Genomic DNA, 27,395 nt, shown 5'->3' with positions numbered 1-27,395 from the left:
GGAGAAGCACACATGCGAGAATTGACAGTCTTCCCTTGAATCAAAACTCACCTTTGTAAAGGAGAAAATGCTTTCTGCTGAACTGATGGCTATTTCATTCCATTGCAAACCATGACATGGGTTTTCTACGCAAGTCTTCTGTCTAAGAGGAGAAAAAATGACATTCTCCTGCTTCTTCACTTTCTCCCTGCCCTTGGTGCTTTCCCAGCTGGCTGGGTCCTACCCAACCTCTTTACTACTTTCTGACTGTGCTGCTTCTGTTTGGAAAGCAGTTATCTGTGTCTCATCCTGGAGGTGGGAGTTCTAGCTCCTTTGGTTTCAGCAGTGTACGCCCCGTAACAGAGTCAAGTACCAGACTGGGATGCAGAGAAAAGTACAGCTATCCTTCTTTTTTTTCCAGAGACAAAATGAGACTAATGCTGTTATTGACACACGCCAGCTCTCATAGTAAAATGTAGGGGTTTGTTTAATTTTCTACATAAAAGTGAAATACACTAATTAGATATTAGTATTATCACTCCTTCTACAAGAGGCATTTGCACTCCTGCCATCCTGGCAAAATCTCAGTCAGCAGAGGGTACTAAGCCAAAATGAAAATTCAGTCTGTGTGTCTAAGAAATGCTGCTGCTGCTGCCTAGCCTTCCGTTTTTTTTGGTCAACAAATAGCTCTGCTGTTCTCTGTCATGTAGCAGTCATGTCCTTCCCCAAATACAGTTGCATTTCAGCAGTGTTACTTGCATCTTCTATTTTTTTTAAATACAAGATGGTAGTGTTTCATAAAAAGCTTTCTTGGGTCAGGACAAAAGCTGCTATACATATGTAACATTGTAATTAGCATCTTGCAATAAACTGGCTAGTGTGTACAAAGTGATTTCTCCTGGTAGATCACACATTTTTTTCCTGCAGCTGCTATCAGATGAAGCTAGTGTTTGAGAAGGAAGTCACAAGGACAATTTGAAATTCTTGGTGATGGTTAACGCACAGCAGAACAGCAGTCCCATTGGTGCCTTGCTTTTCTGAGAGGTCACTTCTTCCTAGATGAGCCATTACCCTAAGCACCACAAGAGCTGGGCTGGAGTGGCCTGAGCAGCACAGAAACTCAAAGCAGGACTCAGCTGGCACCCCTTGGGGAAAAATCACAGGATCATAGAATCATCATAGAACGGTTTGGATTGGAAGGGACCTTAAAAATCATCTAGTTCCAACCCCTGCCATGGGAGGGACGCCTTCCACTAGATTGGATTGCTCAAAGCTTCATCCACCCTGGCTTTGAACACCTCCAGGCATGGGGCATCCATGACTTCTCTGAGCAACCTGTTCCAGTGTCTCACCACTTTCACAGTAAAGAATTTTTTCCTAAAATATCTAAACTAAATCTCCCGTCTTTCAGCTTAAAACCATTCCCCCTCATCTTGTCCCTGCACTCCCACAAAAGCCCATTCCCAGCTTTCCTGTAGGCCCTCTTTAAGTGCTGGAAGGCTGCTTTAAGGTCTTCCTGTAGCCCTCCCTTCTCCAGGCTGAACAATCCCAACTGGTGCAGCTTTGTCTTCACCCAGACAGACAGCAACAATAACCCCCTGAGGGAGCAGGGCTCTCTGAGGCGTGGAAAGACAATACAAGGCATGTTGAGAAGGACCAAGCGGTCCCCTATCAGCTTCCCAGCCTGCTGGTCCTTCCCCAAACATCCCTCATCCGTTACTGCTGGAGAGGGAAGAGCTGGCTGCAGGCAGCATCCGCACAAAGCACCAGGCACCGCTCTTACTGCCGTGGGCTGCCCTGCTCTACGTCCTTAGCTGTCTTGATGAGAAGCTGAACACGAGCCAGCAATGTGCACTTGGAGCCCAGAAGGCCAACTGTATCCTGGGCTGCATCAGAAGAAGTGTGACCAATGAGCGAGAGAGGTGATCCTGCCCCTCTATTTCTCTCTTGTGAGACCTCATCTGGAGTATTGTGTCCAGTTCTGGATTCTTCAACATAAGAAGGATATGGAATTATTGCAACGAGTCCAGAGAAGGGCTACAAAGATGATTGGAGGGCTGGAGCACCTCTGCTATGAGGACAAGCTGAGAGAGTTGGTCTTGTTCATCCTGGAGAAGCCTCCAAGAAGACCTTCTATTGACCTTCCAGTACCTGAAGGGGCTACAAGAAAGCTGAGGAGGGGCTGTGTATCAGGGAGTGCAGTGACAGGGTGAGGGGGAATGGCTTTAAATTGGAAGGGGGAAGATTTAGTTGAGACATTAGGAAGAAATTCTTCCCAATGAGGGTGGTGAGGCACTGGCACAGGTTGCCCAGGGAAGCTGTGGATGCCCCATCTCTGGAGGTGTTCAAGGCCAGGTTGGATGAGGCCTTGGGCAGCCTGGTCTGGTGGAAGGTGTCCCTGCCCATGGCAGAGGGGTTGGAACTGGATGGTCTTTAAGGTCCCGTCCAACCCAAAGCACTCTATGAGTCTATGCTCTTCAAACCACGCAAAAACGAGCCGGCCCCAACCCTGGGGCGGCCTCGCCGAAGTTGGGGCGGGGGGAGGCGTGGCAGCAGCGCCCCCACCAACATGGCGGCGGCTCCAGACCGCGCAGCCCCTCACCAAGATGGCGGCGGAGGCTCGGACGTGGCAGTGCCTGGGCGGCCGTGTGCGCACGCGCGCGGTGCGACCCTTGCCGGGGACGATGGGCAAGAGGCGAGAGGGGCTGAGTGTGGCCCGCGAGGTGAGGGCTGGGGGGCGGGCACAGGGCTGGGGCAGCGCGAGGCGGGGCGGGCGGAGCGGCGCGTGACAGGATTGTGGGATCGTGGATGGTTTGGGTTGGAAGGGAAGTTAACCATCATTCAGTTCCAAGCCCCCTGCCATGGGGAGGGACACCTCCCGATAGAGCAGGCAGCCCAAGGCCCCGTCCAACCTGGCCTTGAACACCTCCAGGGATGGGGCAGCCACAGCTTCCCTGGGCAGCCTGTGCCAGTGCCCCAACACTCTCGTGGTGAAGGAATTCTTCCTTATGTCTAGTCTAAATCTGCCCCCTCTCCAGTTTGTAGCCAGTGCCCCTGATCCTATCACTACAAGCCTTTGTAAACAGACCCTCTCCAGCTTTCCTGTAGCCCCTTCAGGTACTGGAAATTCGCTACAAAAGCTCCTCAGAGCCTTCTCCAGCCTGAACAAGACCAGCTCTCAGCCTGTCCTCTTATGGGAGATGCTCGAGCCCTCTGATCATCTTTGTAGCTCTCCTCTGGACCCATTCCAAGAGTTCCATATCCTTACGGTGAGGATTCCAGAACTGGGCACAATACTCTAGATGAGATCTCACAAGAGAGGAGAGAGGACCTGCTGGCCACGCTTCTTTTGATGCAGCCCAGGATACGGTTGGCCACCTGGGCTGTAAGCACACACTGCCAGCTCATGTCGAGCTTCTCATCAACCAGCACCCGTATGCCCTTCTCTGCAGGGCTGCTCTCAATCACATTGTCCCCGATCGTGTATTGAAAATGAGGATTGCCCTGACCTAGGTGCAGGACCTTACACTTGGCCTTGTTGAACCTCATGAGGTTCTTATGGGCCCACTTCTCCAATCTGTCCAGGTCCCTGTGGATGACATCCCATTGTTCTGGTGTGGCAACTGCACCAGTTAGCTTGGTGTCATCTTCAAACTTGCTGAGGGTGCACTTGATCTCACTGTCTATATCATTGATGAAGATACAAAACAGCACTAATCCCAGTATGGACCCCTGAGGGACACCACTTGTCACAGATCTTCATGTGCACTTTGAGCCATTGACCACTACTCTTTGAATATGACCATCCGAACAGTTTCTTATCCACCAAATAATCCACACGTCAAACCCATCTCTCTCCAATTCAGAGAGAAGGGTGTTGTGGGGGACTGTGTCAAAGGCTTTACAGAAGTCTAGATAGATTACATCCATCGGTTTACTCGTGTCCACTGCTGGGGTTACCCTATCAGTGAAAGCTACTAAGTTGGTCATACAGGATTTGCCCTGGTGAAGCTGTGCTGGCTGCCATTAATCACCTGCATGTCCAAGCATGGAATTGCTTGGTGGGAAAAGACCTTTGCGGTCCTCGAATGCAACCATGCCTGCCCATGGCTAAACCATCTGAGCACCTCATCTGTCCAGCTTTTAAATGCCTCCAGGGATGGGGACTCAGCCGCCTCCCTGGGCAGGTGTGCCACCTCCTGAGAACACTTTCAATGAAGAAGTTTTTCCTGATGTGAAGGAAGGAATAAATCGTTAGGTTAAGGGAATTAATTGGCTTGGAGGAGGCAGTGGAGAGCCCATGGTTCTAGTCTGTGGGTTTTGGATACTTCAGGGACAGCAAAAGCCTGAACTTCTCTTACAAATTGCCAGAATGGGGCAGAACTGGTCCAGTGAATCTCACTGGTCACCTCTCGGTCATAAAGTCTTTGAGATGAGTATGTGCACAGCAGACCAAGATAGCCAGGGGAGAAAGGCCAGGGAAAGGACGTGGGGCTTGACATAGAAGCTTTATCAGCCAGTAACATAATGAATATCAGTTCAGTTTATATTAGTTTTCTGGTCTATTTCATCTAGCTAGGGTTTCATTAGAGAAACAGACATTTCTGGGCACTCTAACCCAAATATAACCACCAAAAGGGATTGTACTGACCTCAAGATTATCTTCACTGACCCTAGCAGGGAGAGTTCATAGAATCATAGAATGATTTGGATTGGAAGGAACCTTAAAGATCATCCAGTTCCAACCCCCCTGCTACAGGCAGGGACACCTTCCAATAGATCAGATTGCTCAAAGCCTCATCCAAACTGGCCTAGGACACCTCCAGGGATGGGGTATCCACAACTTCCCTGGGCAACCTGTGCCAGTGCCTTGCCACTCTTACAATAAAAAACTTCTTCCCAATAGCTAATGTTATTCTCCCCTTTTTCAGCTTAAAACCATCACCCCTCGTCCTGTCACCACACTCCCTGATAAAGAGCCTCTCCTCAGCTTTTCTGTAGGCCTCTGAGTACTGAAAGGCTGCTATAAGGTCTCACTGAAACCTCTTCTCAAGCCCGGCTCTGTCAGCCTGTGTTTGTATGGGAGATTCTCCAGCCCTCTGATCATCTTCATGGCCCTAAAAATGATGATGTTTTTGTGTTTGCTGTTTCAGATGTAAGTCACAAGGAGAGTTGGGATGGTAGGGTCTGCCTTACAAAAAAAGAGAAATGGTAAAAAAGGTGAGCCTGTCAGGGACCTGCTGGTCACAAAATGAAGAGGGTCTGAATTTAGCTAGCAGAGAAAAGTCTTGCAATTCTTTGGGGACTTGTACCTTTAAATATTTTTTTTCAGAAGTTCTCATGTTAGAACACACTACTTTTGAAAGGTTGAGTTATAGATGAAAAGTTAACCTCTCATTGCAAAGATATTACTAAAAGATAAAATCTTTTCCCCTTGCAGTGATGAGAAATACTGAATACAGGCATATGCTGGAGATATTGCATGTTTGGTTCCAGACCACCGCAAGAAAGCGTCACATGATTTTATTTGCTTCCCAGTGCATATAAAAGCTATGTTTATGCTATACTGTAGTCTATTAAGTGTGCTATAGCATTATGTCTAAGAAAACGATGTACATACCTTAATCAGAAAATACTGTGTTGCTAAAAAGGACACAGTATAAAATGCAATATCTGCAAAGTGCAATAAAACAAAGCACAATAAAACAAAGCACAATAAAACAAGGTATGTCTGTAGGAGTTAGGGAGGAAGAATACGAATCCCTTTAAGCCAGAGGAAGAGAGGGCTGCCTTTCAGGTGTCATGAACGCATGACAACCAAGATTCTGATATCATAATGTAAATTTTCATTCAGTTCTGTATTACCTTCTGAGCTGTTATGTTTGCAAAACAAACTTTCCGAATGAGTCTTAATGTGACATGATGCATGGCTAGCTTTGAAAGGCCTAATATCGGCAGTCATGCTTGTTTAACTGAAGTCATGATGCTAAATGAATGCAATTTTCTATATGGACACTTACCAGATCAACTTGCACTTACAAATTGCAGGTGTAATTGATATGACCTGGTTTAAACCAATATAAATGTGTCTCCATAATGTTGTGCTGGTTTAAACTCATGCCACTTCTGTATAGCTCTGTAGTCTTTTGACAGGCAGCACTATTGACAATGTTGAGCTGCTTTTTTCTTGAAGAAACCTGTCAGGAAAATAAAACTGGGAAGACTGGTCCGTTTTGTAGCAATAGTGAAATTGGAATGAGCTCGAGAGAGTGACAAGGATGATCAAAGGTGTGGGAAATCTCTGTGCAAGAAACAACTAAGCATACCAGGTCATTTTAAGCTTGAGAACATGACTGCAGGGGGACCCGATATGGGTCCATATGCTCTGTATGCTATTTTTAATTTTAAACAAAGAATAAACGCTCGTTGATACAAAATTAGGGCTATCAAATTAAACTGGCAGCTGGCAAGCTCAGGACAAACAGGTGGGATCATTTCTTCCCATAACCTGTGGCTCTGCCATTAAATTCCTTGCCACAGGATTCTCTAGCACTTAAAAATATACTTGTGTCTCAGACAACAACCAAAAAGAAGTCATGGAAGAAGAAAAAACGAGGCTGTTAAATATAACAGAACCACCTGTGCTCAGGCAGTGCCTGAGCTGCAAACTGTTGGGTGTGTGTTTGGAGAAAGTATTGTAACGTGTATTAATGCTTCTGACAAGACAGTGGCTGATCAGTGTTGATACAAGAGCATAGAGAACAGGGAAAAGTGTTTACTCGGTAAAGGTGTTCTTAGAGGATTTTTCAAAAAGCTGATGTTCGTGCCATGTGGTCATGCCCATGTCCTCTCCTGCAAAGCCACTGGTCTGAGCTGAGACAGGGTAGGAGCGCAAACTGGATAGCCCCTGTAAGGCTGACAGAGTAGATGCAGGTAGGATCCAACCCCTTCCTCCTTTACCAACACAGAGGGTTGATCTGCGGGATTTACCTTAGACTTTGCTAGGGGATCATCCTCTATTGTGTCGTAGCTTGCCTGGTAAATATTTCCAAGCGTGCTGTGGGCACAGCATCTGCAAAATGACTCCAACGGTGTGGTTAAAATGGAAGTGTGTCCATGAACTGCAAGTTAGCGTTTGAATTTAAACAAAAGTCATCTCTGCTGGATAGATTTTAGTAATCCAGCCAAATTTGTGGATGCAGGAACCACTAATTCTGTGAAAAGAACTGCTCAAGTGTGCTGGCAGGTGACAAGGCTTGAGAAGGCTGTGTGGGGAAGTTGTTTTTTTCTTTGCCCCCACCTCTTCAGTTGGCTTTGATCTGTTTTATGAGGGTCAGAAGATGAAAACCTCATTACCTAACACTGTTGGATGTCGACGTATGTGTGATATGGCTCTTTGCCAGTATCTTAATTAGGGAATTCATAAAAGCGAAGGGTGAATGCCAGTTTTTGAAAAACACTTTTAGGCTTTCTGCTGGAAAGAGAGCTTTTATTAATTCATTACAAAATGTATTAAAGGGGATCTAGCTCAGCTCTGTAAGCATAGCTGCTTCCTTCACTCTTCTTGCTTTGTCTCTGCCTTTATGTGAGCCGTACCAGGTTCCCTGCCCAAGATGGTCCCAACAGATAAGATTTGTAGTAGGTGTGTAAGTCAGTTTGGATTGAAGTCCACTCCAGGTCTGTCTGGTTTAAAAAGGTCTCTAGATTGCAAGCATTGCCAAAATTCAACAGAAATGGCTAAATGCCTTGTCATACTTTGTGGAGCAAAGGAGGCATCTGGTCTTAGATCCCTGTGTGTGTCCAATGCTGCTGAGACAACTTTCTGGAGTGACTTCTAGGGAGCAGAAGGGCAGCTCTGTGTGGCACAAGCTGCTATCTGGGGTGTGAAGCACCTGTTTCACTTGTCCCTTTTAACTGACACTGCTTAAAGGTGTTGCTGCAAGTGAACTCCTGTGTCCCTGCTACATGCAGTGTGAACCTGAGGAGTTATTACATGAGCTTTCTGCACTTCAGCTCTTTCCCAGAGTATCCTCTTCATGGAAAGGAGAGCTGGAAGGAGCAAGGGTTCATCTTGGCAACACTTGCTGCTGTGCTGAGATTTACTACTTAAAAAATAAGCCAGCGTGAAGTGTGGCGATGGTTCAGCTAAGTGAGCTTGACTCTGTTTTCACATGGGCCTCCAGTACACCTGGGTGCATACCCCAGCTAACCTTCTTATGTATTAGTTAGGAGGAGGAAAAGCTTTCCATACACAACAAGCTCAAGTGTGCCTCTGCTTCTAGGACTGCTCTCCTAGAGAGCTGCTGCAAGGAATTATGCCAAAGCTTTACAGGTTTGCCTGTGCTACAGCTACTACCCGTGGGAGTTTCCTCAGCAGCCCAGAGAGTAATCACTAATTCCCAGGCATTGCTCTGGTTTCTCTCTGTGCTTATTTCTCTCTTTCCATTGCCCTACAGCAAAGTGTTACTTGGATCCCTGAGCTGCTGAGAGACTTCTGGCTTGCAGGAATAGATCCCAAATGCCAAGTGAGGCAGTGGCACTGACATATCAAGATAGTGCTCTGTCCATGGTTTGGGTCAGTGCCTGAGGCTCCTTGGGTAAATGAGCCACCTCCAGGAAGCAGACAGTATTGCCCTAATTTACAGGTAGGGAAACTGAGGCATGGTGCACGAATAACATCTGGGAATCCTAATTCTTATCCTTCCTTACAAACCCTAATGCCACAGACTAGCCTGAAGAAAAAAAACAGTGAGATTCTGAAAGAAAAATAATTTGTTCACTCAGTAGTCTGTTCCTCCTTCCTTGCTTTTTTTTGTTATTATTATTTTCTGTCCCCTGTGCCCCCAGCTCAGCAAAGCTGATGGTGCAGTTCTAGAGCATGTGGTTTATTAGCAAATTATTGCTTTCCAGCAGGGGACCCAAACTTTGGGTTTGATTTAAGAGCAGTAAAGCCAGTAGAAACTTATAAATTATTGTGTGGAATCTAGAGATTTTTAGTCAGCAGAAAGTAAAAGCATCAGCAAGGTTGGGCAGAATATCTTCTTGTTATGTCTGATGAAGTGATGGAAGTACAGGTGGTGAATGTGCTAGTGACAGTGCAAATGGAGCAGGAGGAGAGGATAGGAAGTGCAATGACACTGGATAATTTAGTTGTTGGGTTGGCAGCTGTCTAGCCAAAGCTCTCATTAAAGTGTATTATTTAACAGATTTTTAAGCGTGTTTCTAGAGAAGGCATGATGCATTGTAATAAGTTTACTGGCTAAGGAGGAACCAGGTAAAACATGCTGAAGTACCTGTTGCTGTGTGTGCATGTGAGGATTTCTAACAGATAAAGGAGCAGTCATTTGCAAATGGTAGGAACTGGTGAGGGAGATAGTGGCTTTTAATTGGACTGGGTGGACACCACACCTCCACTCTGCTGCACTCTGCCCTTACATCAGCTCGCTGGTAAGCATGGTCAGAGCTGACCTGGATGAAGCCTTTGGTTGGCCCTGCCTGAAGAAGACTAGTGTTTTGCATCCCGCTGACTGAGCTGTAGTGAAGGACAGATAGTGATGAGCAGTTGGAGTTAATGTTCTTAACTGGCACAGCTGGATATGGAGGAGGACAATTACCTTTGCCTTGACCAAATGCGCTTTAGGCTAACATGCTTCAAAAATATCCATCTCCCCATCCAGGCAAACCCAAGCATTTCCAAACACAGAAGTACCATTCTGGATCAGGCAGCGTGTCTCGGTGCTCCTCTGGGGCTCAGGGTAAGCTGTGCAGGTGCCTCCAGGGAGCTGGGCATCAGAACTGCCCCGATGGAGTTGCCTAATAACAGGAGACTTGGAACTGTTATCTGCTAAGATGCAAAGATTTGAGCCTTTTTATATGTGGCCTCCTCCCCAGCTCTGCTGTGCTTCTTGCAATGAGACTACTCAGCTGTCTGGCTAAACTCCTTTTTGCAGTCTGCTTTGTTCTCCCCTTTATGTCAAATCTCTTCTCCCATCCTGCTTATTTATAATGCTTGCCTGCCTTTCCTGACCAGAAGGTGTGAGACTGCTGATGAGCTTAGGATAGAGCTGATCCTCAAAGCAGCAATAATTAGGGATCACTACCTTTGATTTTGTTTCCCATATCGCTCTTTATGGAAGGATTTGTGCTCTGGGCCACCTCCAGGGCTGGTGTCCAGGCAGCTGGTGTCTCATTCCACCTCAGTACTTTACCCAGGACTGTGCTGCCTCTTAGCTTCTAGTGTGTGAAAGCTGCCACCACGGAGGGGCTGTGCTGCCAGCAGCGCAGCTAGCCTTGGCGTTGCTTGGAGAATCCAGCACAGCAGGAGAATTGCACTAAGTAGCTACAAAGAGAGGTCATTGCCACCTCAGGGCACTGAGGCTATTTTTTATTCAGTCTAAGATATTGTGTTCATATTATCTGATTAGTCCCACTGTTTCCCTGCTGGAAGCAAGCCTGAAAGACGAAGTTTTCCTAAAGTTGTCTATTCGCTGATTGCCAGGCAGAAAAGAGGAATGATTCCCAGGAGAACTGTTTGTGGTAGGATTCCTTCCTGGGCATTCCATTTGCACACAAGTAGATCAACACTCTTTTAATCACCCATAGTTACTCCGCTCTATGGAAGACATGGGGCGGGGCAGCTGTTAGGGAAGCTGAGGAGACACAAGGAGATGACCAGGGTTTTTCTGCATGGGAAAATGTTGCTGCCAAAACTTGGTGCAGGTCAAAAATGTGCAAGCAGGGTGGAGGTGGTGATGAATGCTTTCTTGAGCATGTTGTGCAGACTGCTGTTGTAGAATAGATTTAGCTGGTTGAGACTGTAGGTATCAGTGTTTCCCCCCTTTTCCCCTCTTCACTCAAGCAGACAGCTGAGGACACTTTGCAGTCATGTTCCATTAGCTTCTGCATCCCTTCACAGCACTAAATCAAGACTTTGCCCCTCATTTTATCCTCTTTTAATTGCATAAAGATACCTTAGACCACATCTTTACTTGTGGGGCCACATGCAAAGAAACTAGAATAGGCTGGAAAAGGATCAAGTTTTGGCACAAAGGTGCTGGCCGGCTGCACAAGTGGGAGTGTTAGGGCTGGCTTGGCTGAGTCTGACATTAGTGTCACAGTTGCCTGGAGTATAATACAGGCTGATCTGGGAGGTGATGAGCAATCTGTGCTGTGATTTCTACACGGAGATGGGTCTGTTCCTCCCTTCATTTGGGGAGGAAGGTGGTGGAGCAGCTGAGCTTCCACCCTTCCCATCTAAATGGGGATGGATCCGTGTTAGTTGGGAGAGGAAACAACAGTGACTGGTGTGCTGTTTTTCAGATTGATGGACTGGAGGAGAAGCTGGCACGCTGCAGACAAAGCGTGGAGGAGGTGGATCTTAAACTGCGCAGGGAGAAGCTCAGCCCTGAAGGAAGGTATTGATGACCACTTAATTTCAGAGCTGTGGCTGTGCACTTCAGCTAGCTGTCTTCCTGCTGTAGTACTGAGCAAGGGCATGTGGAGGGATTGGAATGTGGTTACTCATGACAACTCTTCTTCCAGCTTGGAGCTTGCTTGAGAAACTTGCCAGGGTGAGAAGTTCAATGACACATGAAGAGAACTTTATATTATCAACAGCCTCACTTTCCAACCTGCACCACAACCAGCCAAGCAGTGCCCAAAACTTGCCAGTTCATTTGCAGGGCTGGCTCACAGCCTGCTACGAAACAGCTCTATGAGTCTGGCAGAGATTCACCGCACACTGCTTCTCAGGCCCTGCTGAAGCTGCCCAGGTTCAATCAGGGGAGATGTGCAGCAGCTACTACCAAAGGCCAAACCAGGCTGGGATGCAACTGAGAAAGGGGCTGAGGGTAGTAGGCCCAGAAAGCAGTCCTGGTGTTCACTTTACAGTACTGTGCCACAGAATTCAGTTAGAAGTGGTCTTAGCAGTGATGGCATTTTCATACCCTGATACTTGCCAGCCTCGGGTTATCTTCTTTGTGCCTCCTTTCCACTCTGATTTGCTCTGTCTGCCCTTCCTTGAACCAGCCTCTCTCTCTATTTCTCTTTTACTGGGGTTTCATATCCCCATCCATATTTGGATGGGGTTCTGTCTCCTCCTGTCCCTTATCTTTCTAGCTCTTCATCTCACCAGTTCTTCATCTAGGCCTAAATCATTCTTCTTCTGTTTACTGTGTGTATTCTTTCTCTGCTACTAAGGTGGCCAACAATGAAAACCTACAGTTGTGGTAACTTGACAGGATGGAGTATATGTGTATGATACGGGGTTCAGAGCAAAGTATTAGGATTAGGGATTCCTGGGGCCTCTTCTGAATTTTACAACTTGTATGGAGATGGAAACAGAGATTCCTTATCCAAACCATTCAAAAACCCTGGAGGAAAGTACTGTGATAAAAAGTATTGGTTCAGTGAGGTGTAGTACACAAACGAGAGTTCTGCTTTCCCATTTTGAAGTTCAGTTGTCATGGTTTCTTCATGTTTCATTCTCAAAGCTTTTTCCCTTGACTCTCTTCACAAGGCAAGTTTCTAAGTAGCAACTCAGTCATGTTGGTAAATCTGTCTCTCGCTTCTTCCTGGCTGCACTTTGCATTGCCTTTCCCCCTTTGCCTTTAAGAGCGCTTTCCTCTCCTGCTGCTCTGACGTAGCTTGCTTTCTTGCCATCCCTCACTTAACTAGCTGTACACATAGATTTAGATCTCTTTCCTCCTACAGGTTCTTGCTCTGCCCCAAGGGAAACAACAAACTCTGTTACACTTACTGCCTTCTCTGTCTGCTCTGAACCAGGAGATAATTTGTTAGTGTGTGTTTATTTATATGCACAGTCTGTAAGGAGTGACTGCGTCCTCACTGCTGTAATGGAAACGCTGCTGCTTTCATGCAATTTGTTCTGCTTTTATATTTTAAACTGCATATTAATTAATCATCTCGTACAGTTTAGGACAAGAGCTGGGTTGGCCTGACTCTTCATTGTTATTATCCCGAGTCTTCAGTGTAATAGCAGGTTGTTTTAACTGGTTGTTACTGCTCTTGTATTCAGCTCATTTCCTTGAGTTGACCAAATTGTGTAAACTGGATGCCTCTGACAAAGGGATCCCAGCTTCAATCAGTGAGAAGAATTAGCATTCCAGCACTGAGCCAGACGTGCTGGAGGAGCAGGATCCTGCAGAGAGCATCTAGGGACTCTACCCTATCCTGAAGCTGTGGCAGAGTTTTCTACCCCACCCATGGGAACAGAGTAGGGGGCTTTCTGACACATAGACCTTTCTAGCCTGTTTGCATACACCGACCCTGTCCTGAAAGGAGAGAGATGAAGCAGTTTGGGGGAAGGAAAAAATAATCAAGAACTGCTGCATCTCTTCTCTTGCATAGCTGGGTGTTTCTAAACTGTCATCTCTCCAGAGTGAGGGGTGAGGGGCTCATTCTGTGAGCAGATGTCCCTGGCAGTGAGACAGTCTCTCTTCCATCATATAAGCAAAGGAATAGGCTGTGTTGTGCCTCGCAGGTAATGAACTCCTCTTCTCATTACAGAAAGTCACTGGAGAGAGAGAGAAACTTACTAATGACCAAAGCTGACAACTATGGTAAGAGCTTCATTAAAAATGGTCCCTCTGGGCTGCATGGGATCGGTGCCACAGCTCAGCTTCGTCTTCAAGCTCCTGCCACCTCTGACTTCTGCCTTTGAATTTAGCCTCAACCAAAGGGAACTAGACTGAGGGAAATCTAGTCAGCGTATTATAATAGAGGTCTGGATCCTCCTGTTTCAGCTGTGCCGTCAGGGGGAAAAAAATAAGCATCAGCTAATAAGGGGGGAAAATATGCCCTTTTCACATACCCCAAATTACCAGTCTTTAGATAATCTTAGCCAATAGATTGAGGTGAGTGGCTTTTAACATCCTCCCCTCTCTTTCTTTTTTCTTTAATAGAGGCTTGCTAAGCAAGCTGGCAAGTGCTGTCTGGAGTGTATCAAAGTATACCTTTCCCCAGGGAAGGTTCTCACTGCATCAGTTTCTGGGACTGTTCAGCACATGAGCATAGGAATTCACACTGATGTGCTACCTGCAATTCTACAGAGCTGGTGTCTTTCCTTGCTGCAAGTCCTGCTATAGACAGTTAAAATGAGAGGCCCTTGGAGCTATCGCATGTTTTGACAGCACTTCCATTCTGCTAGGGATGCTGGTTTGCATGCCTTCTGGCTCCTGGCGTTGCTCAGTGTGTTAACTGCTTGACAGCACTCTGCAGCAGTGCAAGCAGTAGAGCTCATGCAAGGGAAAGAAGCATAAGTGTTCTTTTAGGCCTGGAGAGTTGAAAGCTGAGGTATGGCCACCAAATCTGTAATTTTAACTCATGTTAAAGGACTCTTTCTAGAAGACTAACAGTTACTTTAAACAGATTCAAAGCTATTCCCTACCAGCCTACCACTAGGGCAGCAGAAGACTCTGCATGTTGCTGCTACCCTTTTACCAGCAGTGAGCTATCACTGCTGGCATCCACGGCAATCCGACAGGCTGCTCAGACAGCAGCAACAGCCTCACCTAATGGTGATTGCTGCTCCTCCTGGAACAGAACAGACAGTGCATGTACAAATGGTCTTTTTAGATCACTGCTATGGCCTCTGATAAAATCTCTGCTTAGACCAGCTGATACTTGGAGGCTGTGAACTGCAGTTGCTGACAATGGCATTGCTCTATCAGTCTAAACTCGCAATGCTGTGCTTGAGGTTATGTGACCTCCTGCCCCTACTGCCTTCCCTGTAGCCCTGCAAATTCAAGTAGTTTGCTCTGTGATTGCATGAGAATCACATGTGCTACCTGTAGAATGGGAGCAGAAAGAATAGCCAAAAGTCTCTTTTGATACCAGCGCCAGTTTGGGAACTTGCAGCACCAGAGTGTTCCTGCTGGAAGCTCACTCTGGAGACAGTCTGCACCCAACCTTGCCCTGCAAAATAATGACTGTTGTTTGGCCATACAAGGTGTAATGCTGTAGGCATCACTTCTTGCCCATACCATTCAGCAAAGTCTTGTAGAATAGAACAAGCAAGAATGGGGTTCTTATCATTGGTAAAGGGAAGAGAACAGAAACGGAGATCAGGAAGACTCTGCACTTTCCATAGCCACTTTCTTCCTCTCTCTGCATTTGTGTTTCCTCTTTTGTAAACCAGGGCAAGGGAAAGTGACCGGTCTCTAGAAAGCTGCAAACCTCAACAGAATGAGTGTCCAGGCTCAGACCTGTTTCACAAATCCTTCTGAGGCACAAGGAAACCCAGATTCTGCAACACTTAAAGATAACCGCAGTTGTATTTAAGTAAATTCAAGGACTAAGAAAAGGTACCAGGCTGTTACTTCTAGAGGATAGTAGAAATGGCTCTCTACTCTCTGTCTTAAAAAATTCTTTTAGGGAACAAGCAATTATTCTAGTGGCTCATTCTGTCCTCAGTAGGGTCCTACAACATAGAACAAGGTAATTTTCAAACAGGAACTGATATTCCTAAGCACAGCTACTGAGATTGACAGGTTGAGGGCTAGCAAATGAAAGGGTTCCCACTAGTTTACTTCTTGTTCAGCACATCAAACAACTGGCAGCTTTGCATACTGATCCCAAAAGGGTTGCTTGTGGCTAAGGTAGCATAGTGCTTTTAAGACAGCTCTGAAAGGAGATGTAGCTGCAACATAAAGAACACTCACAGGCTAGGCTTTTGTTTGTTTTCCAGAGAAAGAACTCAGTGTGCTTCACAAGGAAAACCGCAAGAATGCTGCCCTTGCTGTGGCCGTGGGGTTGCTGATTGCTCTTATTTACGCCTGCTGGACGATGTGATTGCACTCAGGGATTCTCCCTGCTGACCAAATGACTCTCCTGCAAAGAACTCTTCCTCCTCTCACCCCTGTGCCTCCCCCAAGAGTGAGAATCAGCATTCCAAATGGCAGGGTTTGTTTATCTTCTCCAAGCCTCATTGCAGGAAAGCTTTTCCCTCTGAGAACTGATGGGCGACAGGAGACAAACCAGAAATCACAGCATACTTGCAGCTAGAAATCCGGTCAAGCAGTGTTCAAGGTGGTGCTATCTAACCCAAAACGCAGTCAAGACCATCCAGCCTGATGCAAGAAGGCAACACATTCACACATTTGAAGAGGTCCTCTATGGTTGTAGGCAAGTGCTCTCTGCCCAGGCCAGTCAAAATACATGCCACCTTCTCAGTTCCTGCGACTCAGCCATAAGCTGAAGGGAGACCAAGCTCTTTGAATGAAAGGGTAACGGGTATTGTGACCTAAATACTCCATGTGTTCCCAGAGCTGAGCTAAACAAAGACGTTTCCTCCTCCACACTGACGGGACTCCTACCTCCACAAAACCAGATGGCAGGTAGCATCCAGCTCGAGATCTGGGTGCTTGAGTTTTGAGATCTACCTACCTCTCCAGTGCATCAGAGCTCGGTAGCCATTTCGTGCCTCTGAGAATCAACACTTGCAGAAGAGAATTTACTATCAGCTCCCAGGGATGGAACTGCCTCTGCAGGGCTTTAAATAAAATAATTTGACCTTGTAACTTCCTGCCTTTCCTTTTCTCCTGTTTTGTAACATGCCTCTCACTTACTGCTTTATTCTCATCCTACCATCTCCCCGCTGGCACACACTGCACCACAGTAAGATGAGACTGGGTTAGGCGCTTAACATCCCTGCTCGGCAAGATATCAACAATGGGTTATTGGTCTGTTGCGGCCTGGAATCAATACTTGGGTGTTTGCTTCCTTTAAGTGGAAAAGCAGCCTGGCACGCTGCAGAGGAGTGCTGGAGGTTGTTCTGTGTAGTCCCCTCTCATTCTGATGCAGTGACATACACTAGGTAGCCCACGGCATGCTCTAACTTGCCAGGAAAGCCTTTAAGAAGGGACTGCCTTGAAAATTTAACATGCAAGGTATTTGTCCGTCTCCACACGAATATTCTACTGGCCAGAATTTTGTGGGAAGTAAAGCAAGCTGAAGAGTAATAGAGACAATGAAAACAGAGAAGTCAACACAAAATGATACACAGCCTAATAACAATACATTGTGCAATTAATTTACATAATCATTCCCTTCAGCAAGACCTTCCTCACCCTCCTTCCCAACATAATCCCTCCATATTTGCCCTGCAGCAGGGAAGCAAGTAGCATGGTGGCTCATGCTTGCCTTCTTGTAGGGGGATTCAGAATCAAGGTTCAGTGCATCAAAAATAAAATTAAAAATAAAAGCAAATTAAAATCAAGAGGAGCTGGAGGCAACTGGGTAAACAGTATCTGTTCATAAAAGCTAGTCTGCAGGCTAGCCAGATTTTCATTGCATCCTCAGAGGCCTACAGTCACCCTAATGTAATTCCTAGTCACCCTCCTGTCTGCAAGTCTGTAGGAGACCAAAGCCCTGAGTGGAGGACACAACACTTAGCAAAGGAGCCTGGCAAAGGGAGCAGCATGCTTTGCTGGCACTGGAACAGCCTCAAAGCAGTACAAAGCAGCACCAGAACTCAAAGTACTGGTTGGTTTAAAAAGCCAACTGCACACAGGCCTGAAAACCTTGGGAGGTTCTTTATTGCCCACTGTGGGAGATTCCTCCTCATGGAAATGCCTTTGCCAAAACAAAACTGCCAGTGACAAGCCTCTTGTTCTTTGGCAGGGAAGGGCCACCGTTTCTTTCACGTGTGTTTTAGCAATGCTTGAGAGCAGCGGGGGCCTAAGGTCAGCAAGTGGATGCATTAGCAGCATGCCATCCCTCATCTGCTTTGGTACGCTGTGTCTGGGTACTAACCCCATGGCTTCTGGCCAGAGCTTGAGAAGAAACAGAGTAGCTCCCCTGCACAATATTCAGAGCTACCTATTTGTAAGGTAACTTCCCATCCACTCCCAAGCTCTGTCTCCTCCATTTTCCATTGACCAACAGACCATCCCAACTTCTGTGCTGCTCTTTTACCCAGAAGTGTGGTTCTGCAGAGGTTAAGCCTGCATATAATTTTCTCTGGTGCAAGGAACTGCAGCTGTTAAGTTCAGTTACACCAAACTGAATTTATACATGGTTATAGGGAGACAATTTGTTTGTGAAGACATGGAAGTGCTCCAGGCTCAAAGACCACAGCCGACCTGTAGGATGGCATTCATTTGTGTGCTGAGAATGAACACAAAGCCTACGCATGATGCTGGGCCTTAGAGGGTGGAGGTGGGACTTCTACAACATGCCATGCTTGTTCTGGCCTCTGGGTGGGGTGCAGGGCATCCATGCACCTATAACACCCACAAGTGAAAATTCCCATGTCTTGCTACATAAAGCTTGTTGAAATTGTACATGTGGGTGTGGAGAGAAAGAAACATGAATCTAAACAACTGCTATAGATTCTAGGAGAACTATAGCTTTCTTTAAGGCACAGTTCAGACAACCCCTAAATCAGTTTCCTCCCTACTGCCAATCTGTGTTTAAAAACAAGTCAAGAATGAGAAAAAGGGCAATTTTGCTGCTTGGCCAAAAGCAGTCAACTGTGTGATATCTTCTGTGTGGAAGACCTGGCAAAAGTGCCACAGAGGCCAGAAGTGGAAGTAAAACATGCAACAGAGGACAACTTTGAGGCAAGCACAGAAGTGCACGGAGAAGTCTGCTGACGAACAAATACCATGCGGAGATTCACAGCTCCGTGCCTTCAGCCCAGATGAAGAGCCAAATGAGAGATGGAGCAATTCAAAGCCCACTCTGACATTTAAAAATAAAAGTCTGTTAACCTTTCCAGTAGGCACAGTCAGCGGACATGATTTCTTCTGATTAACCAACATGGTCAAAGTCAAGATCTCTTCTCACTGAAGCCTTATTGTTTTGGTTTTTTTTTAACTCGGGCATTCCCATGATTTCCTATAAAGACCTCCAGCATCCCAACCTACTTGTGTCCTCCCTCCCACATCCACTTTCCTCCCTGAAGATTTGGATAATAGTATTGAGTACCAAGTGCCAATGCACCTTGGTCTCAGAAGTACCATGAGGCATAGACACTTCACAAATTCACCCCAGGCTGCTGGCTCAGAATCAGTCACTGCCCTGGAGAAAGGAAATCCTCATCACAGCAGCTTCTAGAGGTCTGAGAAATCCCTGGCACTGAGCATATCAAATCCGTGCCGGGAGTTCTATTCATCACCTGCACTGGCCCTTGTCCAACAGGATACCATCACATTGAACTGCCAGCAGCCAGCCAAGTGCCTTGATAAGCAGAAGTGTTGGAGACCCCACAAGCATACCTACTTGTGTTCCAAAGCTAGCATTCCCCAATGAGTTAACACCCTCCACTGGGTAGTGCAGGCCTTTGACAAGCCGAGGGAGCCAGATGCCAGGAACGATACAGGGCTGCTTCAATGTGCTTTTGCCCAGCTCTGCCACCAAGATATCTCTGCTCCTTCCCACACTGCAAGGGGAGCACAAGCCTGAAGAGTTCTGGCACACACAGAGCTCCACAAACCTCACTGAATGTTCGAACAGGAGCAAAGAAAGCTGCCAGCTGCTTGGCCTCATGCATGCAGTAGGTCAGGACAAAAAGGCACTACACCTTGGCTCCAGGAGTCACCATAAGTACTCCAAACACAAGCGCTACCTGGGCCTTACTCCTATATACACTGCCAGAGTAGAGCCTTGTCCTGTGCCTTCTGCATAACACCCCCAGGTTCAATCACCTCCAGGAAATCAGCTCTGGAGAAGATCAGGATAGAAGTCGTGGAGCCTCCCCAGTCTCGTTAGTCCTTGAAGAATCCAAGCTGGGCTCAGCCCACCCTGCGCCCCTCAGGAGAGCAGGGTTAGGAGTAGTGTGCTTGGATGAAGGACAGGACATCCTCCTTTGATAGCTTCTCTGGATCTTTCCTTTTCTGAGAGTCGTGCACTTTGACACCTTCCCCCCACTCCCAGAAGAGTCGGCTGTAATGGCAGACACTGTGGGCAGAGAAGAAAGCAAAATTATTTTGGCAGGAGAGGAGAAGGAAAACACTGTCACCCTAGTCACAAAGTGCACTACAGAGACAGCTGCCCTTGCAGTGGGAGCCAGGCAGAGGTATTCTGTCTAAGGGGTGCCCTAGGAAAAAAACAGTGCATTCATTCACCTTACAAACTCTATAGCCCTTAAGGTACAGCAACTTCCAAGCCCAAGAGATTTCCATGGAAACAAACGTGTTAATTCTAGCTTCACTCAAGATTCAGTTCAGAATTTGCTGGAAGGCGACAGGTCATTAGGGAAAACCTACCACCCCCTAAGTTTTTGAGATGATGAAACTGTCATTGCAGACAACGGAAAGGCCTTTGATGAAGAATTTAGAAAGTCTGGCAGTAGCAACAAGCAGCAGTCTAATCACTCACCACAAACCTGCTAGAATCAGTAATAGCTGTCCTATGGAGTTTTGCTAATGAACAGCACTTGACACTGTACAGAAGCAGCTAGGATCATCCCCTCTTTCCCCTCGCGTGCAATAACGAAGCTCCACTTGGCTGGTGAGAGTTCTGGTCCTACAATGCCATCTCTTATTCCATCCATCAAGCACAGCCCTCCTTCACCACATCAACACAGTCCCAGCCATAATGAAAACAGAGCTACTAATTAAAATGCCGACACAGCAGCCTTTAGTTTCGTACAATTACTGACACTTAATATTCATAGCTTATTTAGTGCTACTGTTCTAACAAAGCAGTACTAGCACAGCGACAAGAGCACATGTCAGTGGCTAATTATAGACTCATTAGTACTCACTAACCACAAGACAGCACATCCCTTTTGCAGTCCCACACAAGCCTCCCTCCACCCCCTCAACCATTCATGCAGGTTCATGCTGGCTTACTTCTGAGTACATCCTGACACATAGTGGGGAAAAAGCATCACGTGCCTCTGCTTTTACAGTTTTAAGCCCATTCTTCCATCTAGCTTGGTTAAGGAAAGCTTAAGGATTCTTAAAAGCACTGCTGTAAGGTAGGTATGGAGATTCAAAGTGAGAAAATCAGGAGCCCAATTTGGTATCAAGCTCTTGCTCAGAGGTGGTGGCAGTGGAGGTCTTCTCTTGAGACTACCTGGGGGCAAGCTGCATAGAGTCCTCAGAGCCCTGAGGTGTCTCACAGACTCAGGATTTGCTGTACTTGAGACATGGCCTCAGCCTAGTACTCCACAGATACAGATGGGGTTCAGCAGCAACAGTGTTAATGACTGTCAAATGACAAGCCACTCCAACCTTTCCCAAGGAGCTGCTGCTTTTCTCTCTCACTCTCTCTTTAAACAGCTCACAGCTAATTAGAGCTTATTCCAAAGCCTGGACTAAATGAATTGGAATTTGCTTTAAAACTAGCAAGCATCCAAGCAAGCACCTTAAAATACAGAGATGCAGCAAGTTACAGTTACTGAGGCTCAATTTCCATTTCCCTGTGTGCAGGAAGGTTCAGTAACTTGTAGTCTCCTGCAAACAGGGGAACAAAGTTGAGAGATATGTATTATTCATAGTAATTAATTGCAAAATTCTCAAATCCAGATCAGCAGTTTCCTGAAAGTCCGAGAAGATGCCAGCTTTTGCAGCACACCCTGCTGGTGACCAAGCTTCACTTGCACTGCAAACAATTGCAAGAACTTAATTCACAAGACCTGAACTCCCTTCCAAATACCCAGACACACACAAACCGGCACACAGCTATCCTTCCACAGCCCCAGCTCTGGCTGGTACTCACTGAAAGGGTGCGATGGCTTCAGGAGGGAGGTCGTATGTCGACTGCTTGGTCATTTTGTTGAAGAAGAATTTCCTCTTGAAGGTTTTGCTGTATGCCATTGTCCAGGGATCTTGCAGAAGAGTCACAGGTATCAGACAGAAAATGGAAAGGTGAAGAAAGCACAATATAAATATACATACAGTGCAAGCAGGGAGGCAGAAACTATAAGAATAATTGTGATCCTTCTTTTACTCCTTTTTCCTTCCCTCCCCCAAGACCTGCTTCCCAAGTTGTTCTCTGTTCACTGAGAAAAGTCCCTTTTCCCCGCATTTAAAAGCTGACATTCCAAACAGGATATTTCCATATGCCATTACTCTGGAAAATATCTTCTTGATGACAAATTATGATCTCATTAAAATATAAAGTCATCAGTCACGTAAATAAATGGAATTACGCACACAATAACTAATCCACCCACAACAGAAAAACCTATCACATAAATGCCCTAAACCTTATCTAAATCCAAGTTACCCTCATCACATGCAAACAGTTAATCTCTATGCATTGGAATACTCCTATTAATTTTTTTACCAAGTTACAAAAGGAGTAAACCTGGTTGGGCTGATTTTGGTCAGGATGGAGTTAATTTTTCTCCCTAATAGCTAGAAAAGTGCTGTGTTTTCAATTTAGTATGAGAGTACTATTGATAGAACCAACAGAAAACATGGATATGTTAAGTAGTACTTAATATTAGGTCAAGGACTCTTCAGCTTCCCACGCTCTGCTGGCAAGTGGGTACACACAAAGCTGGGAGGAAGCACAGCCAGGACACATGACCCAAAGTGACGTTCCAGACCATATGCCATCGTGCTCAGTATATAACTCGGGGAAGATGACCAGCACAGATCACTGCTCAGGAACGGGCTGGGCATCAGTCAGTCAGTAGGCAGGTAGTGAACAACTGCATTGTGCATCACTCATTTTGTATCCTTATATTATTATTTGCTCTTTTCTTCACTGTCCTATTAAACTGTTTTTATCTTAACCTACAAATTTTACTTTTATTCCCTTGACTCTCCCCCATGCCACTGCAGCAGGGAGGGTAAGCAAGTGGCTGCACGGTGTTTGGCTGTCTGCCAGGTTAAACCATGACACTGATCAATACATTTTACTTGAAGATATAGAGAAAAGTTAAATGAGAGAGGATTCCTCTTCCTACCATTCACAGTCCGTACAATGTAGAGTCCTGTGGGTACAAAGTGCCGGTCATCTCGGCCAGTGTAGGATAGCCGGGGGATTCCCCCTGAACTCTTGATGATTTTCATCTCTAACCTAAATGTTGAGAGAAGGCAGTGATAGAGATTCCCTGTTTCTTCCTCTACCATCCTCTTGCACACAACGTACTACCTGCACACCCTCTCCATACTGTCCCCATGAAAACTGCCAGCACTGCATGTGACAGGACAAAATCATTACATCCTCAAGAATTAAGATTCTTGCCCCCACCCCATGACTACAGAAATCATCCAGAGCTGTCTAGATCAGGTAGTAAATCAAGTTTTGCAGTGAAGGATCTGTGATGATCTACCACACTTAATCCAGATCAGGCTTCCATTTTAGGTATGAACTCTTAATCTTTCAGGCCACTGAGAAGCCACTGACACTTCCACACAAAAACTCAAGCACCGTTGCTACTCCTACAGTTGGGAAGCACTCTGGCCACATCCACGGCATTACAACTCAGAAAGATGATCCTCTGAGTCAGAAGCATCTCAGAAACAGCAACCACCAGCTGCACGGGCTCTAACAGCTCTTTCTCTAGGACTCCTCAAGCACAGATCAGCACGTCTCCCATTCCTGTGCATTGATGGCTGATAGCCTCAATAGCCCCAAAGTCTCTAATTTGTGCCAGTCACTCACCTCACAAAAATCTTCTCCATTTCCTCCAGTCTGTACACTTCCTTCACGCTGGGGTGAAAAGACAAAAAAGTGATTTTTAAAAAAATTGTCCTTATTTTCTGTCCCGGCTACAGGGAGCAGCCAAACAGTTCTTTTTGCACAGCGTGAGGTGGTCAGGCATGACTAAGGTTCATCCTTCTCCTCAATCTTCTGCTCCAGTGCTTTATTCTCCTGGGTTGAGAAAACCTGACACCTACCTATATTTTTACCTCAGGCTGAGTAAACAGAAGAGGAAGAATAATGAAAGCTGGGCATTTTTGTTTTCCCATTAGGTAAATCTACCAAGGTCAGCCCCAGGCAGGTTCTGGCCTCAGCATCAGGCTTCAAAGTTTGAATGCCTTTTCAGAAGGGCAAAGGACCCCTCTATAACCCATTTCAACAGCTCTACTCCTCGCTTCAGCCCTCCCCAACAATTTTGAACTCCTCCACTTATAGTCTGTTTCTCTTGCGTTTAACTGAGTTTCCACTCATTATCTTTGATTAAGCTGCCAAGCAGAACATCCTCTTTCCCTTTCTCCAGCTTCTCTCACAATATCACAGCACTTACAGCTTCTGAAACAAAAGCTGGTTTGTCCACAATACCTATCTGACATCCAGCACAAAGACGCTCTTATGCTCCGCCACAGCAGAATTAATGAAACGGAAGGTCAGGAGGCAACTAAAGCCCTTTGTCAGGAACTTTCTTGCCATTGTAACTTAAGCCTTTTCCTCAGGCTAACCATTTGGATACTGCAGCTGCTGGTCAGCACTTCACTTACCTACTCATCAGCATCTCTGTACCGCTGCTGACCCTTCAGGGCAGACAAGGACATAGATGTCTTCACAATGATTAAGCTAATTTGGTGGTAGACCTACTGCAGCACATATCTGAAATCGGCACCAGCCAATCCACCTATGATGAAAACACGGCTGCCTGATACGTGAAAGGAGGGCACAACTTCTCCACTATCAACATTTATCTTAGATCTTTAAAGGGCTTCTAGCCTTTTTCCACTGAACATAACTATTAATTTCAGGTTAAAATTTTACTTTCCTTTGGCTCCTTGTCTACATCCTCCAACATATGGAAACCAAAGCACATCAGGCTGAGGGAAGGAGTCATCACTCACCGGATGGGATTCATATCCGGCCGGCTAGGTTTAGAAACAGCTTTGACAAACTTCTCTGCCAGCTGAATCCTAAACAAAAACAGAAGGAGAAACCAGTAATTTAGCAAGAACTTTGGCACAGCAGGTAGGCAATAGTTTCAGCAGAATAACCAATTAGACACTTCAGTACATATAAACTGCCTCCACTGCTAGCCAAATGGGTACTGAGCAACACTTTGTTTCACTCTGCCCTCCAAGTCCAGTGGCCAGTGATACTGGCTTTTATCCGTTAGGAATGGATTGCCATAGCCTCCTCTACAAGCCCACATGCTGCCAAATACATTGATGTATCAGCAGGCAAGTAGGATTGGTACGGATATTATGCCCCAAACAAAGGAAACAGAGAGGCTCATTCCTTCTCCCTCAGCCAGTTACGCTCATTCATATTCCCAGGATGCTCAGTTTACCCAAATTGCTCCCAGTTTGCTCCAGACTAAGAAAGGAGCTAGATCTGCCCTCATACACAGAAGAGATACAGTTGGAAAAAGCTGTACACACTTCACTTCGAGGGCAGGTTCATTCACAGTTCATCTCTGTAGCAGCGTTTCAGCTAAATGCACTTGTCTCTCTGTGCTCAGCATTCTGCTTTTAGTGTGAATGCAGTCTTAGTCATTCCTATTCACATACAAGAAAGAAGCTTCTCCAGATTCTACATACCTCTGGTTGAAATGCTGATTCCGAACGTCATTGCCATTCAGCACCAAGACATCAAGGATGTGGATGGCACTGATTTTTCGCTGAGCTTTTCCCTAGGGAGGGCAATACAAAGACTTACTATTCAGACTGTTGCTATTTCAGCCTTGATTTATAGCCTAGTATTTTACAGGACGTAATTCTATTATAGTAAGAAAGCACCTCTCCAGATATTAGAAGCACACAAATTCCCTGCTGCCCATTGTACAGTGCTGTCCTCCAAGAACTGGTGTATCTCAACTACACAGTTCTGCCTTAGAGAAGGATGATGGGGCAGGACCACAGCTGCCATGACGAGCTCTCTGTGCCTTATCAGGTACCACAGCACAAAGCCCAGTGCACTAGAGCACCCTCATCTGAAGTGCCAGAGGACAGGCAAATTCCCAGACAGCAGTACTTTACACTGTGAATATACCAAGAGAATATTTTCCCCAAGGCCTGCAGTCACTACTGAGCAGTTATGTACTCAGGGAGCCACAGAAAACATTAAGTCATTTCAGCTATGTCATCTGCTGCTGCCTGTAGGACAACAGATGCATGTCAGGACCAAAGTGTTTTCAAAATAATGTTAAAAGCGCCTATCTCTAGCACTAGATAGAAAAAAAAAGAACTTAATCCGTAACAGTTCCTCTAAAGATCATATTAAAAAAAAACTTGTATCTGGGAAACGTGAAATATTTATACTGCAGTATTTTACAGAGAACAGGCAAAACCGCTCATTAAGTTTGCAGCCACTTGGTGAGGGAGTGACTAGTTTCCCACCTCTCCTTTCAATTCATGAACAATCTCCACAGAGAGAAGGGTATCTCGTGGCAGCTCAGTTTTCAAATCCAGCTTTGTCCAGCGATCTGACTGGCGGCCATCCCAGGTGTAGATCTGCGATTTCTGTGTGTGGAAGGCAGAGACAGATTCAGCCAAAGCTTCACGACAGCAGAGGTAGAGGAGAGACCTCTGACTAACTGTAGAGCAGCTCTCATAGAAACTTTTTATCCTAGGCTGTCACTGGCAGTTTCTTTGTGAGAAGTTTTAAGGAAGAACCTTAATCTCTACAGCAAAGAAACAAATATTGTAATCTGCCAGTGACTTTTCATAAAGAACCAGAAATAGAACACCTTTAAAAGGACAGTGAAGATAATTAGAAACACCACCAAGAGGACAGGTCTGTGTAGGCTGCGATTACAAAACCAGAGTTAATTAGTGTGAAAAGCAGTGAAGTCAGAAGAAAGAAATGTAAAATAACTAGCAGTCTAAGGGACTCCTGATGGGGATCCTTTTTGGCCTTTGAGTACAGGGAAGGATGGGATGAAACTGCAAGGCAGAATAGCAGTGTTGAAATGAAGCAGCAAAACTCTCACACTGTTCTCAGCACTTACCCCTAACCCCAACAGGAACTTCTGCTCACTTCCAGACACCATACACCGGTAATCGAACACCTGACGAATTTTCTCCAGTGTACTAGGATTCAGAGGAGTGGGTTTGTAACTGAAGGTATCAATGTCCGTGCCCTAAAAAGCAAAGTATGGAAAAGGCAAATTAGACACAACACATCAACAGGTAGGTAAACGTAACTTCTACGTGATACAATCATCCAGGACTAGCTTCCATGTCTCGTAATTCCTATGGGAAAAAGTTCTATTTGTAGGAAAGGACTCAGAACAAGCTTTTAAGTAAGGTCTCACCTGGATCAACTCAAAGAACTTGGACTTGGGATCTGAAGATGAAGGAGCAACACGAGCCTGATCAGGAATCTGAAAACAAATCCAAATGATGGATAAGAAGTGCTGTTCTTTGGCACAGTCATAGAACCTTTCTGGTTTCAATACATGAACAACCTGCCTCCTGAAACTCCAGCTCTTTGGATTCTAGTTGCTGGAGAGGTCATCTGGCAAATAAAAGGTCTCACGTGTTTTGCAAATTTAACATAGGCATACCATATCTCACAGGAAACAA

General features: G+C 45.9%; 2 protein-coding genes across 3 annotated transcripts in view; one reads left to right on the top strand and one right to left on the bottom strand.

Moving 5' to 3' along the window:
* Positions 1 to 2,571: 2,571 nt before the first annotated feature.
* CCDC167 (coiled-coil domain containing 167) lies at positions 2,572 to 19,718 on the top strand. 2 transcript variants are annotated; one of them, XM_054061262.1, is made up of 4 exons: positions 2,572 to 2,702; positions 11,299 to 11,393; positions 13,507 to 13,559; positions 15,686 to 19,718. In XM_054061262.1, the coding sequence occupies exons 1-4, from the start codon at positions 2,586 to 2,588 to the stop codon at positions 15,787 to 15,789; spliced, it is 369 nt and encodes a 122-aa protein (XP_053917237.1). In that variant the 5' UTR covers positions 2,572 to 2,585; the 3' UTR covers positions 15,790 to 19,718. The 2 variants fall into 2 exon arrangements, with proteins under 2 accessions (XP_053917237.1, XP_053917238.1); XM_054061263.1 differs by lacking the exon at positions 13,507 to 13,559 and having other exon boundaries at positions 15,686 to 15,822.
* A 39-nt stretch (positions 19,719 to 19,757) lies between these two features.
* The window catches only part of CMTR1 (cap methyltransferase 1), a 28,914-nt gene continuing 21,276 nt past the window's right edge, over positions 19,758 to 27,395 (bottom strand). The window contains exons 16-24 of the mRNA XM_054061257.1: positions 27,125 to 27,193; positions 26,819 to 26,950; positions 26,208 to 26,330; positions 25,410 to 25,501; positions 24,714 to 24,782; positions 23,566 to 23,613; positions 22,865 to 22,977; positions 21,667 to 21,775; positions 19,758 to 19,899 (exon numbers count right to left, since the gene is read on the bottom strand). Of these exons, the coding sequence (XP_053917232.1) occupies positions 19,767 to 19,899; positions 21,667 to 21,775; positions 22,865 to 22,977; positions 23,566 to 23,613; positions 24,714 to 24,782; positions 25,410 to 25,501; positions 26,208 to 26,330; positions 26,819 to 26,950; positions 27,125 to 27,193 (888 nt within the window). The 3' untranslated portion in view covers positions 19,758 to 19,766. The remainder of the gene's footprint in view (positions 19,900 to 21,666; positions 21,776 to 22,864; positions 22,978 to 23,565; positions 23,614 to 24,713; positions 24,783 to 25,409; positions 25,502 to 26,207; positions 26,331 to 26,818; positions 26,951 to 27,124; positions 27,194 to 27,395) is intronic.

Source organism: Cuculus canorus, chromosome 3 (genome assembly GCF_017976375.1).
Source record: "Cuculus canorus isolate bCucCan1 chromosome 3, bCucCan1.pri, whole genome shotgun sequence".
Classification (NCBI taxonomy): Eukaryota; Metazoa; Chordata; class Aves; order Cuculiformes; family Cuculidae; genus Cuculus; species Cuculus canorus.
This window is presented reverse-complemented; position numbering and strand designations above follow the sequence as displayed.

Coding starts and splice junctions, on each gene's coding strand:
- CCDC167 (XM_054061262.1), top strand. CDS start 2,586: ATGGCGGCGGAGGCTCGGACGTGGCAGTGCCTGGGCGGCCGTGTGCGC. Junction 2,703..11,298: donor GGCTGAGTGTGGCCCGCGAG/GTGAGGGCTGGG, acceptor GCTGTTTTTCAG/ATTGATGGACTGGAGGAGAA. Junction 11,394..13,506: donor AAGCTCAGCCCTGAAGGAAG/GTATTGATGACC, acceptor TTCTCATTACAG/AAAGTCACTGGAGAGAGAGA.